General features: G+C 42.6%; 1 protein-coding gene across 3 annotated transcripts in view; it reads left to right on the forward strand.

Moving 5' to 3' along the window:
* Nucleotides 1–13722: 13722 nt before the first annotated feature.
* The window catches only part of WASHC2C (WASH complex subunit 2C), a 37014-nt gene continuing 36059 nt past the window's right edge, over nucleotides 13723–14677 (forward strand). For all 3 annotated transcript variants that reach the window (XM_069864132.1, XM_069864134.1, XM_069864133.1), the window contains exons 1-3: nucleotides 13723–13745; nucleotides 13834–13947; nucleotides 14369–14533. In XM_069864132.1, coding sequence (XP_069720233.1) covers nucleotides 13834–13947; nucleotides 14369–14533 — 279 coding nt within the window. In that variant the 5' untranslated portion in view covers nucleotides 13723–13745. The remainder of the gene's footprint in view (nucleotides 13746–13833; nucleotides 13948–14368; nucleotides 14534–14677) is intronic.

Here is a 14677-nt window from a genome sequence, read left to right on the forward strand (position 1 = left end):
GGCATGAATTTGATTCCAGTTTCATAGAATCATAGAATAACCAGGTTGGAAGAGACCCACCGGATCATAGAGTCCAACCGTTCCTATCAAACACTAAACCATGCCCCATAACACCTCGTCCACCCGTGCCTTAAACACCTCCAGGGAAGGTGAATCAACCACCTCCCTGGGCAGCCTGTTCCAGTGCCCAATGACCGTTTCTGTGAAAAATTTTTTCCTAATGTCCAGCCTAAATCTCCCCTGGTGGAGCTTGAGGCCATTCCCTCTTGTCCTGTCCCCTGTCACTGGGGAGAAGAGGCCAGCACCCTCCTCTCCACAACCTCCTTTCAGGTAGTTGTAGAGAGCAATGAGGTCTCCCCTCAGCCTCCTCTTCTCCAGGCTAAACAACCCCAGCTCTCTCAGCCGCCCCTCGTTCCTTGTAAGACCTGTTCTCCAGCCCCCTCACCAGCTTTGTTGCTCTTCTCTGGACTCGCTCCAGAGCCTCAACATCCTTCTTGTGGTGAGGGGCCCAGAACTGAACACAGTATTCAAGGAGCGGTCTCACCAGTGCCGAGTACAGAGGGAGGATAACCTCCCTGGACCTGCTGGTCACACCGTTTCTGATACAAGCCAAGATGCCATTGGCCTTCTTGGCCACCTGGGCACACTGCTGGCTCATGTTCAGTCGGCTGTCAACCAACACACCCAGGTCCCTCTCCTCCAGGCAGCTTTCTAGACAGACTTCTCCTAGTCTGTAGCACTGCGTAGGGTTGTTGTGCCCCAAGTGCAGGACCCGGCATTTGGCCTTGTTAAACCTCATGCCATTGGACTCTGCCCAGCGGTCCAGCCTGTCCAGATCCCTTTGCAGAGCTTCTCTACCCTCCAGCAGATCGACACTTCCACCCAGCTTAGTGTCGTCTGCAAACTTGCTAAGGGTGCACTCGATGCCTTCATCCAGGTCATTGATAAAGACATTGAACAGGGCTGGACCCGGCACTGAGCCCTGGGGAACCCCACTTGTCACTGGCCTCCAGCTGGATCTCACACCATTTACCACCACTCTCTGGGCCCGGCCATCCAACCAGTTTTCCACCCAGGAGAGTGTGCGCCTCTCCAGGCCAGAGGCTGACAGTTTCTCAAGCAGAATGCTGTGAGAAACTGTGTCAAAGGCTTTACTGAAGTCCAGGTAGACCACATCCGCAGCCTTCCCCTCATCCAGCAGCCGAGTCACTTTGTCATAGAAGGCGATCAGGTTAGTTTGGCAAGACCTGCCTTTTGTGAACCCGTGTTGACTGGGCCTGATCACCCGGTTCTCTTGCATGTGCTTCATGATAGCACTCAAGATCACCTGCTCCATGACTTTCCCTGGCACTGAGGTTAGACTGACAGGCCTGTAGTTTCCTGGCTTTCTTTTTAAAAGCTATGTCACATTACCTGAACCAAAAATTAGAAATAACCTCATCTACGTGAAAATGCTGGAAAAGTGTACTCCAGATACTTAACTATATTGATGACTTTTTCCTTCAAGTGGGAAAAGACCAAATGATATGACATTAATTTGTCAACAGTATCACTCCTTGCTAAAGTCCAATCTCTAAAAATCACAAAAATCTTTAATAGCACTATACGCTTGAAAGCAGTCAGATATTTATTAGTGCTTTGTTTATTGCCTTTGAGTCAGATTTGGCTAGTTGTCCAGCAAATCCCTGTCTGTATTACATCCCATTGCTTCACATTTGGGTACAGCAATTTCTCCAAATTTGGCAGTGGAGTGGAGATCTCACACCTGATTATATTCCAGTTTGGTTTTTTTCTCTGGGTAGAGAAGAGAGACACAAATTAGTATCTTAGGGCAAAATTCCAGTGCTGTGTACTCTGCTTAGAAGCACGTGAGCCATCTTTTCAAACCATGCACACAGAGGTCCGGACATGTCACAGTACGTTCCTCCTTTTGCTTAGTGGTGGCAAAAGCTAAATATCTGTAAGAGCTCTTCAGAGACGTCTGCTGGGACCTGCTGAACAACCAGGACTTTTTTGAAAAGGCGTGTGATAATTTTGGAAGTCCCTCTAACTTTAAGGTAGAGTGACTGGAGAAGCATGAGAGACCATATTGAAACAAAGAAACTTACGCTTAATAGTTTAATTTAACCATTAAGGCAAGTACACTTTATTCAGTGCTGGAGAAGATTTGGGATTTGTCCTCAGAGTGCTTCTGCTGAGCAGTGGTTTCACAGAAAATTTATACACAAAATTGTTTTCAAATTCAAAGGGACAATTGTACTTGTTCCTGGAACCTCATTGCATATCCAGGGGGAATGAAATCACATCAGCTCAGAGTCGTTAAGGTGTGGCCATATCTGAGTGGTCAATCTCAAGGACTCTCGGGACAAGAAGATAAGGGTTGTTGTAGTTATCTTAACACATTACAGTTGATGTTCCATCCCACCATGTACAAATCACCATTTCAATATGCTTTTTTTAATGGAATGCTCTAAGCTAAATAACTTCAGGGAAAAGTTCAGGAATGGTCAGAGTCTGAGAAGCAGTAGAAGTTATTTAAATTTTCTTGATAGCATGTGCAGATTAACATGAAACTATTGTAAAATGCGTAGATATCTCAAAGTTACTGTTTGGAACTCCAGAGGCTGTTGTCACTTGAAACTGAGGTTTAAAGCAACAGTGAGAAACTTTGGTGTTAGGCAACTCTGCTGTCTACCTTGGGTTACTTGAATCACAAATGCTAAAAGGCACTGAAAGATCCTGAATCTTTGGCAAATGGTGATCCAAAAGGAATCTTCTCTGTCTACTGTGGAAACAAACTTGCTATTTTTATCTTTGATTACCTGCTGCTTTCTTACAAGGCTGAAGGACATTCATGGTATAGCGAAAGGGAGGAGGATGGTCAATGCAGTGGTCTGGGAAGGATGTAATTCTTAATTTCCATTGTGGTTCTGTGATTTTGAGTACCTGAGGCTTTGCGGTAGAGTAAAGCTAGTTGCCATGCTAACCACCATAGCCAGAATGAGAGAAGTTAAGAAGAAAGACTGCAACTCTTAAACTGTGCTATTCTGTGGTACCTTGCCAAAAGGACAATGTCTTAATTCCATTAAGTTGTACAATGTAACATTGTAACTGGTCTTTGCTGAGTATCTGTGTGCACTTGGCATGGATCTGAGGGGCTATCCACGCTGTGCAGTTTTGCAGGGCTTGATGAGCTCAGGCAATCATGGCTCTCTGCAAAGGATCTCAACTTCTTTGTGATACTACTTGCTGTATATTAGTCATCCATCCATAGTTTGGTGATGGCTTTTCTCCAAACTGGTTCAGGTGTTTGCAACAACACAGGCCAGTTCTACTAAGGGTGTCACTGCCATCACTCATATCTTTATAGAAAAGACTAAAATACTTTTTTTTTTGGCTGGGCTGCCTTCTGCAAATGTTTTATCCTTTGTTTGTTCCAATATTTGTCTTTATTTTGCTATTCATAGAAATGTCAGTCAGATGAACTTGGGCATGCTCTTCTCTGCTAAAGTCCTTCCACAGAATCTAAGCAGAAACAGAAGTGGAAGGGTGTGGTGTCCACTTACTATCTGAGCTGTCTTTATGCTGGAACAAAGGCTATGTCAGCTAAGCAACATTTTTTTAATAGTGTTAGGTGTAATGAGTAGCAGAAAGTAATTTGCTGATCAAGCCAACTATACGAGCAGCGATCTTTCTGTTTCAAAGCACAGGAACATCTTAGTAAATTGATCCACGTTTGGACTTTGTGTTGTTAACTCAATTATAACATTAGGGTCCAGGATCTAAGAACGAGACGGCATGGCAAGCTGGTACAAAAATAAAGTACAAAATTTATTCTCTTGCGCAAGAGGTTAAAAAACAGACTGGCCGCCAGAGACGCTCTTCAAGGGGAGCAATCCCGGCTGTACCTGTGGAGTTACATTTATAATAAAAGCAGGCACATACAAAATTATTAGTTGCAATCTCATTGGCTGGTCTAGGGGTACATTCGGTGTATTCGTGTTACATTCTGATAGATTCCAGCAATCTCTTATTGTCTGTGTATTCTTATCTCAGGGGCGTGTATGCAGTAACAGTAACCGCCCATCGTGCTCGTGTATTCTTATTCCAGTGGGGTGTATGCAGTACCCTCCCATCCGTGCATTATCTCTGGGGCGTATATGTGCGAACAGCTTCCAGCTGGGCCTCCACCCTGCCATAATGGCTTTTACATTCCTTCCTTTTCTTTGCTTAATGACCCTCACAATAGAATATATACACATTGATAAATTTGCAATAAGTGATTCTCTTAACTACCTTTCTCTTGCAGTTTTAAAGTAAGCACCTATCTATATTCTCATTAAAAAAAAAAAATCTAAACCTTTGACTTACCATGGTGAAATGTTTGGCTCCCAAAAAGCTCCTAGCCTCCAGAAGAACTCTGCAACTGCTTTGTGTGGAATCTGAGAGCAACTATTTATAGTGCTTTGCTGTTGAGCAAGTCAAGTCTAGAAAAGAAAAAAAATAGATTACTCAACTCAAATGCAGTTATGTTGAAATTTCTGAAGAAACCACTGAAATTTTGCCACCCAGCATTGAGAAAATATTTGATTTTGTAGAGCACTGCCCTGGGTAAAAGGTTCAACTCAGAATTTTATATTTCTTTTAAGGATTATGATAAGCAGAAAAACTTTTCTGATGAAATACAAGTATTGATAGCTAAACTGTAGGCAGTATTATACAGTTAGGGGAGTTTTAGCTGTGAAAGGAAAGTTTATGGACTGTTTCTGCTATCAGCGGGCTGGAATATGCTTAGAATAGGGAACTAGCTTAGGGAGCTTTTGCTAGATCTGTACATATGCATGTTCAATGCCATGGTGTGCACTGTAAGATAACTAAAGATACTTAACTATTATCAGTATTTAAACCAGGTAGTGGAGTCACTATCCCTGGAGGTATTTAAAAGATGTGGCACTTAGGGACACGGTTTATTTGTGGAGTTGGCAGTGCTAGTGCTAGGTAGGCCTCAATTTTAAAGGTCTTTTGCAACCTAAATGATTCTATGATTCTAAATAATTTGGGGCTTTTTTTTTTAATATAGTAAATTAAATGCAGAATTATAAATACTTTGGAATAGTGGAACAGTGGCAAGAAAGCTTGTTATTCATTTCCTTCTATGCACTATGTATTTCTGATTACTCCAAATAATTAATTTGGAGTTTTGATTCAATCCAATGAATTCAGCAGGAATAAAATAAATAAATAAATACATTACATTACATGATTCCATAACCTTCTTGGAGGATATGCTGAGGTTGAACTCTGTGAGGTTTTATAATGCTTCAGTAAGAAATACATAATTCATGAGAAGTTCCTAAGCATTCAGTTTTACAGACTATAGACCTGACTGTTTTCTTCTTATATAATCTCTACATTTTTTAAAATCACTTATATCATGAAAATAATGTTTAGATCATTGAGACATTCAATAGATTTCCTTTCTCATCCTTTGCTTCCAGCATACTAGATAGTAGTGCTTTCCAATAAAAATCTTCCTCTTGTCTGTGCTTAGTGTCAAGTCAGCTTATAACCTCTTTCAGGTGAGTAAAGTGTACTGTGTCTTCAGCTGTGTAGCACAGCTTTCCTTTCATTCTTGTAACCTATTTCTGAACAGTTTTAAATCTGACAATATCTCATTTCAAATGTGAATAATGAACAAGTTATGAAAGCTCCAAAGTGTTGTGGAAATTATCCAAGATACTATGAAAGATATAATGCCTTTCCTGTATATATGCTGTAGATACATATGCTGTTATGACATATGCTGTTTTAAGCACCATATTGCTGTAGAAACAAAACATTCGTTTTCCATCCCTAAATTCTTCTCCAGGGCACTGTTGTTAATATAGATCTTATGTTTCACAGAATCCTATTCCTAAAAAATTAAAAAAGAAAAATCTGTAAAGCATAGATTTAGTAAGCACAGTTTTTTTCCACCATCAAGATCACCAGCCTTAGTGGTTGTTTTTCACATCAAGTATTGTTTGCAAACTCTGTCAGCAATTATTTCATATTTTCACCCAGATCACTTGATATAAGGGTTTCGCACAAGCGCAGAGAAACTATAGACAATGTGCGCCAACCAATGGCATGCACCAGTTTTACAGTGTTCCCCTCCTTTCACCTACCATATTCAGGCTTTGTCATCTCTATGTCATGCTGGGCTTGACAGGAAATTTTATGCCAGTCCTTTTGTGGTTTTTGATAGAGAGCTCAAAGCAAGATTATTTTTGCTTTCAAATAACCTGCTTGAAATGGAACACCTTATTGTACCAATGAGTTCTTAAGAAGGATGCTGAAACCCTGCCAGCTGCACTGCTGATTGTCTGCTGATAGGCTGACATTCTGCTGAGTGCCTTTGAACCTCCTGCATCAGGATATGTGGATCATGCTTTAGAAGTATATATTCTCTTCCTAAAGTGTCACATCTGGCTACAGTTCCAGACAATTACTTTTTTATTACACTTTTTATAAGAGTTATTTCTTTTATAGCATTGCACTAATTTGCTTTTCACCAGTTGTCATACAGCATGAGGAGAGACAAAACTGCCTGACCAGACCTCCTGTGAAAATGCTTTATCCATGTGATCAGCTCAGCCATTTCTGTTCATTTTCAGTATTCCTATGAAGTTGGTAGCTGAGTTACAAAACCACACAGCACTGAAGGTCTGACTTTTCTGAATGCAAGACTACTAAAAAGTAGGAAACATTTTTAGGCTTTGTTGGTAAGACAGCTGCTAAGGATTTCCTACTTAGACCTTTCCTAGTTTCCCAATTGAATGTTGCTAAACGTGTCTGGTGTCTTTCAGCTTTTCAGGAAAAGTTTTCTCTGAAGTTTTGACATCTGGGGAAATCTCTGAAAAGCCTGTCTTGTCCAATTATTATGGTATTATTTTTGAAGTTGTTGGAAATGCTGTTCTAGTACCTTCTAAAAGGCAGGATGATTTGGAATGATGGAAAGGAAGGTGATACCATTTACTCTTGTCCTATCCCCACAATCCTGCTTCATGCTTCATCACCAGCTATTGCAGCTCAAGTTTATCTATTGTTACCAGGCCATTTGTTGGGCATGTTTTTTATAGCTGGAGAGAGAGAGAAAACTTCGTTCCTCTGGTTTCACTTCTAGGCTATTTAAAAATCCTCCAGTTAAATTGACGTAAAACCTAGCACATATACTTCCTCTATTTTAAATATAGTAAACTTTAAGTTAATCAACACGTAGTAGTTTTAGTAGTAGTTTGGTGATAGTAGTTTAAGTAAATTCCCTCTCAGCAAAAAGTAACCTTCTAGAGAGTTTCATTTTAAGTGCAACTAAATGTTTTTAGACTGGCTTAAATAAACTAATTTGAATTCATTACTGTGAAGGAACCCTGGAGTATAAACAAGAGCTTGAAATTATGTTCTTGAAGAGAAACACCATATTATAATCTGCTAGACTAGATTTACCACTGTTGTGGTCAGGAGAGGCCACTTCCGTGTTCCAGGATTAACATATACTCTAAAGCAGCAGTTCAGCAGCAGCAATTAAAGTCATGATCCTTAATAGTTTTAGAGGCTATGTTGCTCTTACGGGAATGAATTCTCTGAGCAAGAATAAGTATACACAATGTTGTCCAAAAAGTCTAATTCCACACCGAGTTGAGACATTGATTTTATTACAGAGTTGTGGAAGTCTTGGTACTTGGTGCCTTTTCCCAAATAGAGCATGCCTGACAGGAGTCTCTGTGCTCAATTTAGTACAAAAGTTCATCATACAAGTTCTCTACTATGCATGATCATTGAGTGCGGGGCCTGCTTCTGGAGGCAGGTTTCTTGTATTTCTTTGCCAAATTGGCAATCTTGATGACAAGGCCTCATTTCATATGTCCTTTTCCGGTAGATTAGAAGTGCTTTGATCTTCTACTCAGTACAAGTTCTGCTATCTGATTTAATATGAACAAAAGTTAGTCCGTTCTGCTGATTGCTTACCAAGATGTTTAGAACAGCACACTTTCTTTGAAACAACAGCACATAGCAAGAATCCTTTGGCATGCCTCTGGAGCTGCCCTGCAGCTTTAGTCCCTTTGTAGCTGCCTTCAACTATTCAGCTAAGTATTGTATAATTCTGATGTGTCCATAAAAAGTTATATGTTTTTCCTTCCTTTTTAAGTGTGACATTCATGTTCAATCACATCAAGCTGAGTGGCATGGTTGATCCTGTCGAGAGAAGAGATGCCATCCAAAGGGACCCTCACAGGCTAGAGAGGTGAGCCCATGAGTACCTCATGAAGTTCAAAAAGGCCAAATGTAAGGTCCTGCACCTGGATTGGGGCATTCCCCAAAATAGATACAGGCTGGATGATAAATGGATTGAGATTAGCCCTGCAGAGAAGGACTTGAGGGTATTTGTGGATGAAAAACTGAATATGAGCTAGCAATGTGTACTTGCAGCCCAGAAAGCAAATTGCATCCTGAGCTGCATGAAAAAATGTATGACCAGCAGGTTAAGAGATGTGATTCTTCATCTCTAATCCACTTTTGTGACTCTCCCTGTGAGAAGGACTGTATTCAGCTCTGGAGCTCTTAGCATAAGAAAGACACAGACCTGCTCAAGTAGATCCAGAGGAGCACCACAAAGATGACCTGCGGAGCACCTCTTCTATGAAAACAAGCTGAGAGAGTTGGGGTTGTTTAGCCTAGAGAAGAGAAGGCTTCACAAAGACTTTATAGCTGCTTTCCAGTACCTAAAGGTGGCCTACAGGAAAGGTGGAGAAGGGCTCTTTATCAGAGAGTATAGTGATCAGACAAGGGGTAACTGTTCTAAACTGAGAGAAGGGTAGATTTAGATTAGATGCTAGGAAGAAATTCTTTACTGTGAGGATGGTGAGACACTGGAACAGACTGCCAAGTGAAGCTGTGGATACCCCATCCCTGGAAGTGTTTAAGACTGGGTTAGCTGCAGCTGCCCATGGCATGGGGGTTGGAATTGGATGAACTTTGATGTCCCTTCTGACCCAAATCATGCTTTGATTCTGTGTTCCTACTTGAAAAACAAAATTTCCCTTTCAGACCCTGCACAGCCAGTGGGCATATGTCCCAGTAGTGGATTAATACTCAATGAGAGAACAAATATTTTGCCAAGTCCACTACTGATTCCATAGAACATACATATATCATGCAGATAAATATTTGCACACAAGTTACACAGGTAAATAAGGCTCATCTATACTGGAAATACAACTTTTAGCTTAAAAAGTTTTGAAGCCTACTGAGGAAAGTTGGAAAAGTTCCATTAATTCCTGCAGCCTTCAGATTAGATCTTAGGGCTTGGATCAAGCAAAGCACTTAAAATATATCCTTAGCTTTAGACATGTGAGTAGTTTAATTGCCTTTGGTGGAGCCACTCCTTTTTCTCAAGTGCACACTTGGTGAAAGGCTTTGCTGGATCTAGCCTGGAATATAAGTTCACAGTCATCCTGGCTCTGTGTTACTTTATCAACTATGATATGTTACTTGATATGAGAAGTTTAGTTTCTTAACCTGTTTACAGAAGTGGGATAGTAGCACTATTCCACTATTCCTGTGAGTTCCCTGTTTCAAAGTTTTGTTAAAAACTGAAGTAGAAAAGCATGGGACTGTAATAAAGAAGCTTTTTCAATATTTGTCATTCTTATACTGACTTGATACATGACTTTGGGTGGCTCCCTTAAATGTGTCAGAGATTTGAAGTTTCAGAGCTTTTTCCCTGACTGTAGAGGATGGAACTCAAAAGTCAACTTCCCCTGTTCCTCCCACACTAGCCATTCCTACCTCAGATCAAGGGAACTCCAGGGTAATAACCATCCTCCAAGACCATTATTTTACCATACGAGATGAACTCTTGTGATTGAAGAAGGATCAAACCCATGTGGGGGAAACCATGAGCCAATGAAGTCAGGTGTGTCCAAGTCCAGGTTTCTTTAGAGGATTAGTAATTCTACTAATAGAGGGGCAGAATCACTTCCCTTGACCTGCTGGCCACGCTTCTTTTGATGTAGCCCAGGATACGGTTGGCCTTCTGGGCTGCGAGCTTGGACTGCCAGCTCATGTCCAGCTTCTCATCAACTAGCACCCCCAAGTCCTTCTCTGCAGCTCTCAATCACATCATCCTCCATTGTGTACCGAAAGGCTGAAGCATCTTCAAATCTGACTGCACTTGGCACCTGCAAATCCTTCTGCAGCCTGCAGATAATGCAGGTGCTGGCACTATCTATTGGAGGCCTGGGAGTTCTGGTAATTACAGGGCTTGGACAACCACATCTTTCTGTATCTGTACTATGCCATAAACCACAACCTGCGCGTGAGAAAGAGGAATGGCAGTGAAAATTAAGAACAATGCACAAATTGTTGTTCTTCTTTCTTATGCAATACAGAACCTTATCTTTTAATTGCAACTTGACTTTTTCTTTTGTTTGCATCCTGTTCTAAAGTTATAAAAATATATTTACTTTCCATTAGCTACTGACTTATACCACAGCAAATACCACTGGCTGTGCTATTCACTTTCATTTTTTACCTGTAAATATTTGTAAGTTTAACCAAGTGCTTTGTCTGTTCAAGCTTCACAGAATCACAGGATAGTAGGGGTTGGAGGGGACCTCTGGAGACTAACTTCAACATTTTCACTGCAACCTTCAGATTCCCCGCTAAAGACCTCTCACTTGTTTCCCGGAGTTGCAAAGACACAAGGCTGAGCAGTTGCATGGGATTGGCAGAATTATAAAGAACACCAGTTTGTGGTAAATTCTGTCCTTGTGGCCATGCAGGGAAGAACTTGTCCTCCCAAATGATTCCAGAAGCACTCTGCCTTGCTCTGGAAGGTCTTAGGGAATCTGAGCTGCACAGATCTAGATCCATGGCCACATAAAAGTAGCAAGCAATGCTGCATAGTTAAGGCATGTCCGTAAGCATGGATATCTGAGAGCTCAGCTCTATACAGTCTTACATGTTCTGTTTCTAAATATGCCAATTAGTCTCTGATAATATGTGTTATTTTTAATATTTTCACATTGCATATTTATTTGGAAAGTTCTGAGGGGGGGCAGCAAGTGATTTTTTTCTTGTCCGCTTCTCTCTAACCTCTGAAAGGAACCTGTCTAAATTCATCTCTGAAAGGAATCTTTAGGACTGACCATAATGTTAGGAACTTGTAGAAAGCAGATTTTTATTCTCCCAATTGTAGCCCTTTCTGCTCAGAGACTTGTGTCAAAAATAAACATTTTTATCTAAGGAACATTCAGGTTTCATGTTGCTGACTCTTTTTTTTAGTGGAAAGTAATCTGGAAGATACCCCAGCCTGAAGCTGCCTGATGGTAAAATCCTACATTTCTCAACATCAGAACACATAGACCAGATAGATCTCATGTTTTATAATGCACAAACTTCTGTGCCAGTAGACCTTTGCATTGTCAACAAAGGACTTCCTGGATTTTATTTCACATTTTGATGAATATGGAAACTAACTAAAAGCATTTTTTTGGATTTTTTTTGAGGGTTGTGGAGGAAGGAACAACAGCAAAATACTAAAAGCCTTGGAGAATAATTTTAGAGAACTCCCATTTTTGTGGTTTTTAGCAATATTGCTCAAGGCTTTCTTGTGAAACAAGCACAAGCAAATATTTTTCTACTTGTACTTGCTTAGTTTCTGTTTTATTACCAGTATATTAAAATTATTTAAATTCCACCTGATTTGAAGGTCTAAGCCAGTTCATTAATGGTATCTTGTTGTAGAAGCACAGAAAGATAGAATTGAAAGGAATACGATGATACTCTGCTTTTGAAAGCTTCTATGTCTGTAATCTAGCAACATCCTTCAAGTATCTGGATATATCTATTAAAATCAATAATGAAAAGTTGGAGATCTTGGGTGATATTTCTTATTTAACTTAAGAACCCAAGCAAGAAGTAAATCACCCCATGCCCTGGCTCCTCCTGAGGTCTTCTGTGCTAACAGTAGTCAAATGCCATAAATAAGCAAACTACATGTGCTAATATCAAGGGCTGATCTAAACTGACCATTTCCAATTAATTATTACATTACCAGGTGGAAGAACAGATAATTTTATTGTTATTTCTTTGATGGTGAATTCACTTGCAATAGAGAACACATGAAATACAGTGGCATGATGAGGATTTTTAATCCACTGGAAAAAAAATGACTTCGTGAGAAAGTGGGAAGCTAAGAGCAGGTGTGTGACATGTAAAGTCCCAGGGATAATTGGCTGTCAATCCCAGTCTGACAATTTGTACCATACATTTATGTTACTGTATATAGTGATTTATTCTAGCAAATCCTGGGATTCTAGTGCAGGTTTATGAAGACTAATCCGTTTAAATCAATAGAGATTTTACTTGACTTGCAAGGTAAGCCTCGCACCTACTTTTGTAAGGAAAGCAGGAGGAAGGGATCCTCTTCTCTGGTGGGGCTGGGCATCCACACCACGTTGCAGCACTCCAGGGAACACTGCTGCACAGCAGGTGCCTTGCTGTCACCTTCCTCTCCTGCCTCCCTTAGTTTTGCTGCCACTGTAGAATCACAGAATCATAGAACAGTTATGGTTGGAAGGGACGTTAAAGATCATCTAGTTCCAAGCCCCCTGACATGGGCAGGGACACCTCACACTAGATCAGGCTCCCCAAGGCACCATCCAACCTGGCTTTGAACACCTCCAGGGATGGGGCAACCACAGCTTCCCTGGCCAACCTGTTCCAGTGCCTCACCACCCTCATAGCAAAGAATTTCCACCTTATGATAAGGCTAAATCTTCCCCTTTCCAATTTATATCTATTGCCCCTAGTCCTATCACTAGAAGCCTTTGTAAAAAGTCCCTCCCAACTTTTCTGTAGCCCACTTCAGGTACTGGAAGGTTGCTATAAGGTCTCCTCAGAACTTTCTCTTCTCCAGGCTGAGCAACCCCAGCTCTCTCAGCCTGTTCTCATAGGGAAGGTGCTACAGCCCTCAGATCATCCTTCTAGCCCTCCTCTGGACCTGTTCCAACAGCTCCATATCCTTCTTATGTTGAGGATTCCAGAACTAGACATAGTACTCCATATGAGGTCTCACAAGGGAGGAACAGAGGAGTAGAATCGCCTGTCTCACCCTGCTGGCCACGCTTCTTTTGATGCAGCCCAGGATACGGTTGGCCTTCTGGGCTGCAGCTGCATGTTGCTGGCTCACGTTGAGCTTCTCATCAACTAGCACCCCCAAGTCCTTCTCTGCAGGGCAGCTTTCAATCACATCATCCCCCATCCTGTACTGAAATTGGGAATTGCCCCGACCCAGGTGAAGCACCTTGCACTTGGCCTTGTTGAACCTCATGAGGTTCCCACAGCCCCACTTCTCCAGCCTGTCCAGCTCCCTCTGGATGACATCCCGTCCTTCCGGTGTGACAACTGCACGACTCAGCTTGGTGTCATCTGCAAACTCGCTGAGGGTGCACTCAATCTCGCTGTCAATATCATTGATGAAAATATTAAACAGCACCGGTCCCGGGACAGACCGCTTGTCGCGAACCTCCGTCTCGTCACTGAGCTTTTGACCAGCAGCACTCCCAGTGCCACCCCCGCCCCCGCGCGCCCCCTGCCGGCCCTGCCCGAGCGCGCGGGCGGGGCCGCGGGTCACGTGACGGCGCTCAGCTGACGCGCGGCCGATGGCGCCGGCGGCGGGGGAGGCGAGGCCTGCGGTCACGGTGAGCGCCCGGCCGGGCCCAGCCCGACCTTCTCCCGGCCGCCGCACATCGGCACTGGGTTTCTCGGCTCACTGCTCTTCTTCCGCAGATGAACGGGGCTCCGCGGGACGCTGCCGAGCCGGCGCCGGTGTGGGAGCGGCCCTGGTCGCTGGAGGAGATCCGTAAGGGCAGCCAGAGCTGGTCCTTGGCCTCGGACGCGGGGGTGAGCGGGGGTGGGGTGGGGGGTGTCGGGCGGGGATGGGGGGGCTGCCCCGTCGCTTCAAACCCCCGGTCCGGGAGAGAAAACTAGAGTAAGGAGGTGGCCCAGAAGGAAGAGCAGGATGAGGTCGAAACAGAGTAGGGTGAGACGTGGATGGGGGATGATGTGATGGAGAGCAGCCCTGCGGAGAAGGACTTGGGGGTGCTGGGGATGAAAAGCTGGACATGAGCCGGCAATGCGTGCTCGCAGCCCAGAAAGCCAACCCTGTGCTGGGCTGCATCAAAAGAACTACGGTTCTAGGTGTATGCGGGCTGTTTTAGTTCAAACTGTGGGTTTTTTGGTGATCAGCTGAAGTGCATGATCAGCTTCACCTCTGTGAAAAAGGAGTTGGATGCTGACTGCTACTTTCCTCTACTGTAAACAGCTTCTGCATTTTCTACAAGAGTTCTCGCAGCAAACCATTTCCAGGACTCATGAAATAAAAAAGCAAGTAGATGGACTGATTAGTGAAACAAAAGCCACAGACTGTCGTCTTCATAATGTCTTCAATGACTTTCTTATGTTGTCCAATACACAGTTCATAGAGAATGTGAGTATGTTTTTATAAAGCATCAAGCTTGTATGTCAAACATTCATATTTTCCCTTAGTGTAATGTGGAGAAGTGATTTGACTTTTTGGAAAGTCTGATGTTGAATGAGAGATGGATGGGCTTTATGTTAAAGTGACCTAATT

The sequence above is a fragment of the Phaenicophaeus curvirostris genome, chromosome 9 (assembly GCF_032191515.1).
Source record: "Phaenicophaeus curvirostris isolate KB17595 chromosome 9, BPBGC_Pcur_1.0, whole genome shotgun sequence".
Taxonomy (NCBI): Eukaryota; Metazoa; Chordata; class Aves; order Cuculiformes; family Cuculidae; genus Phaenicophaeus; species Phaenicophaeus curvirostris.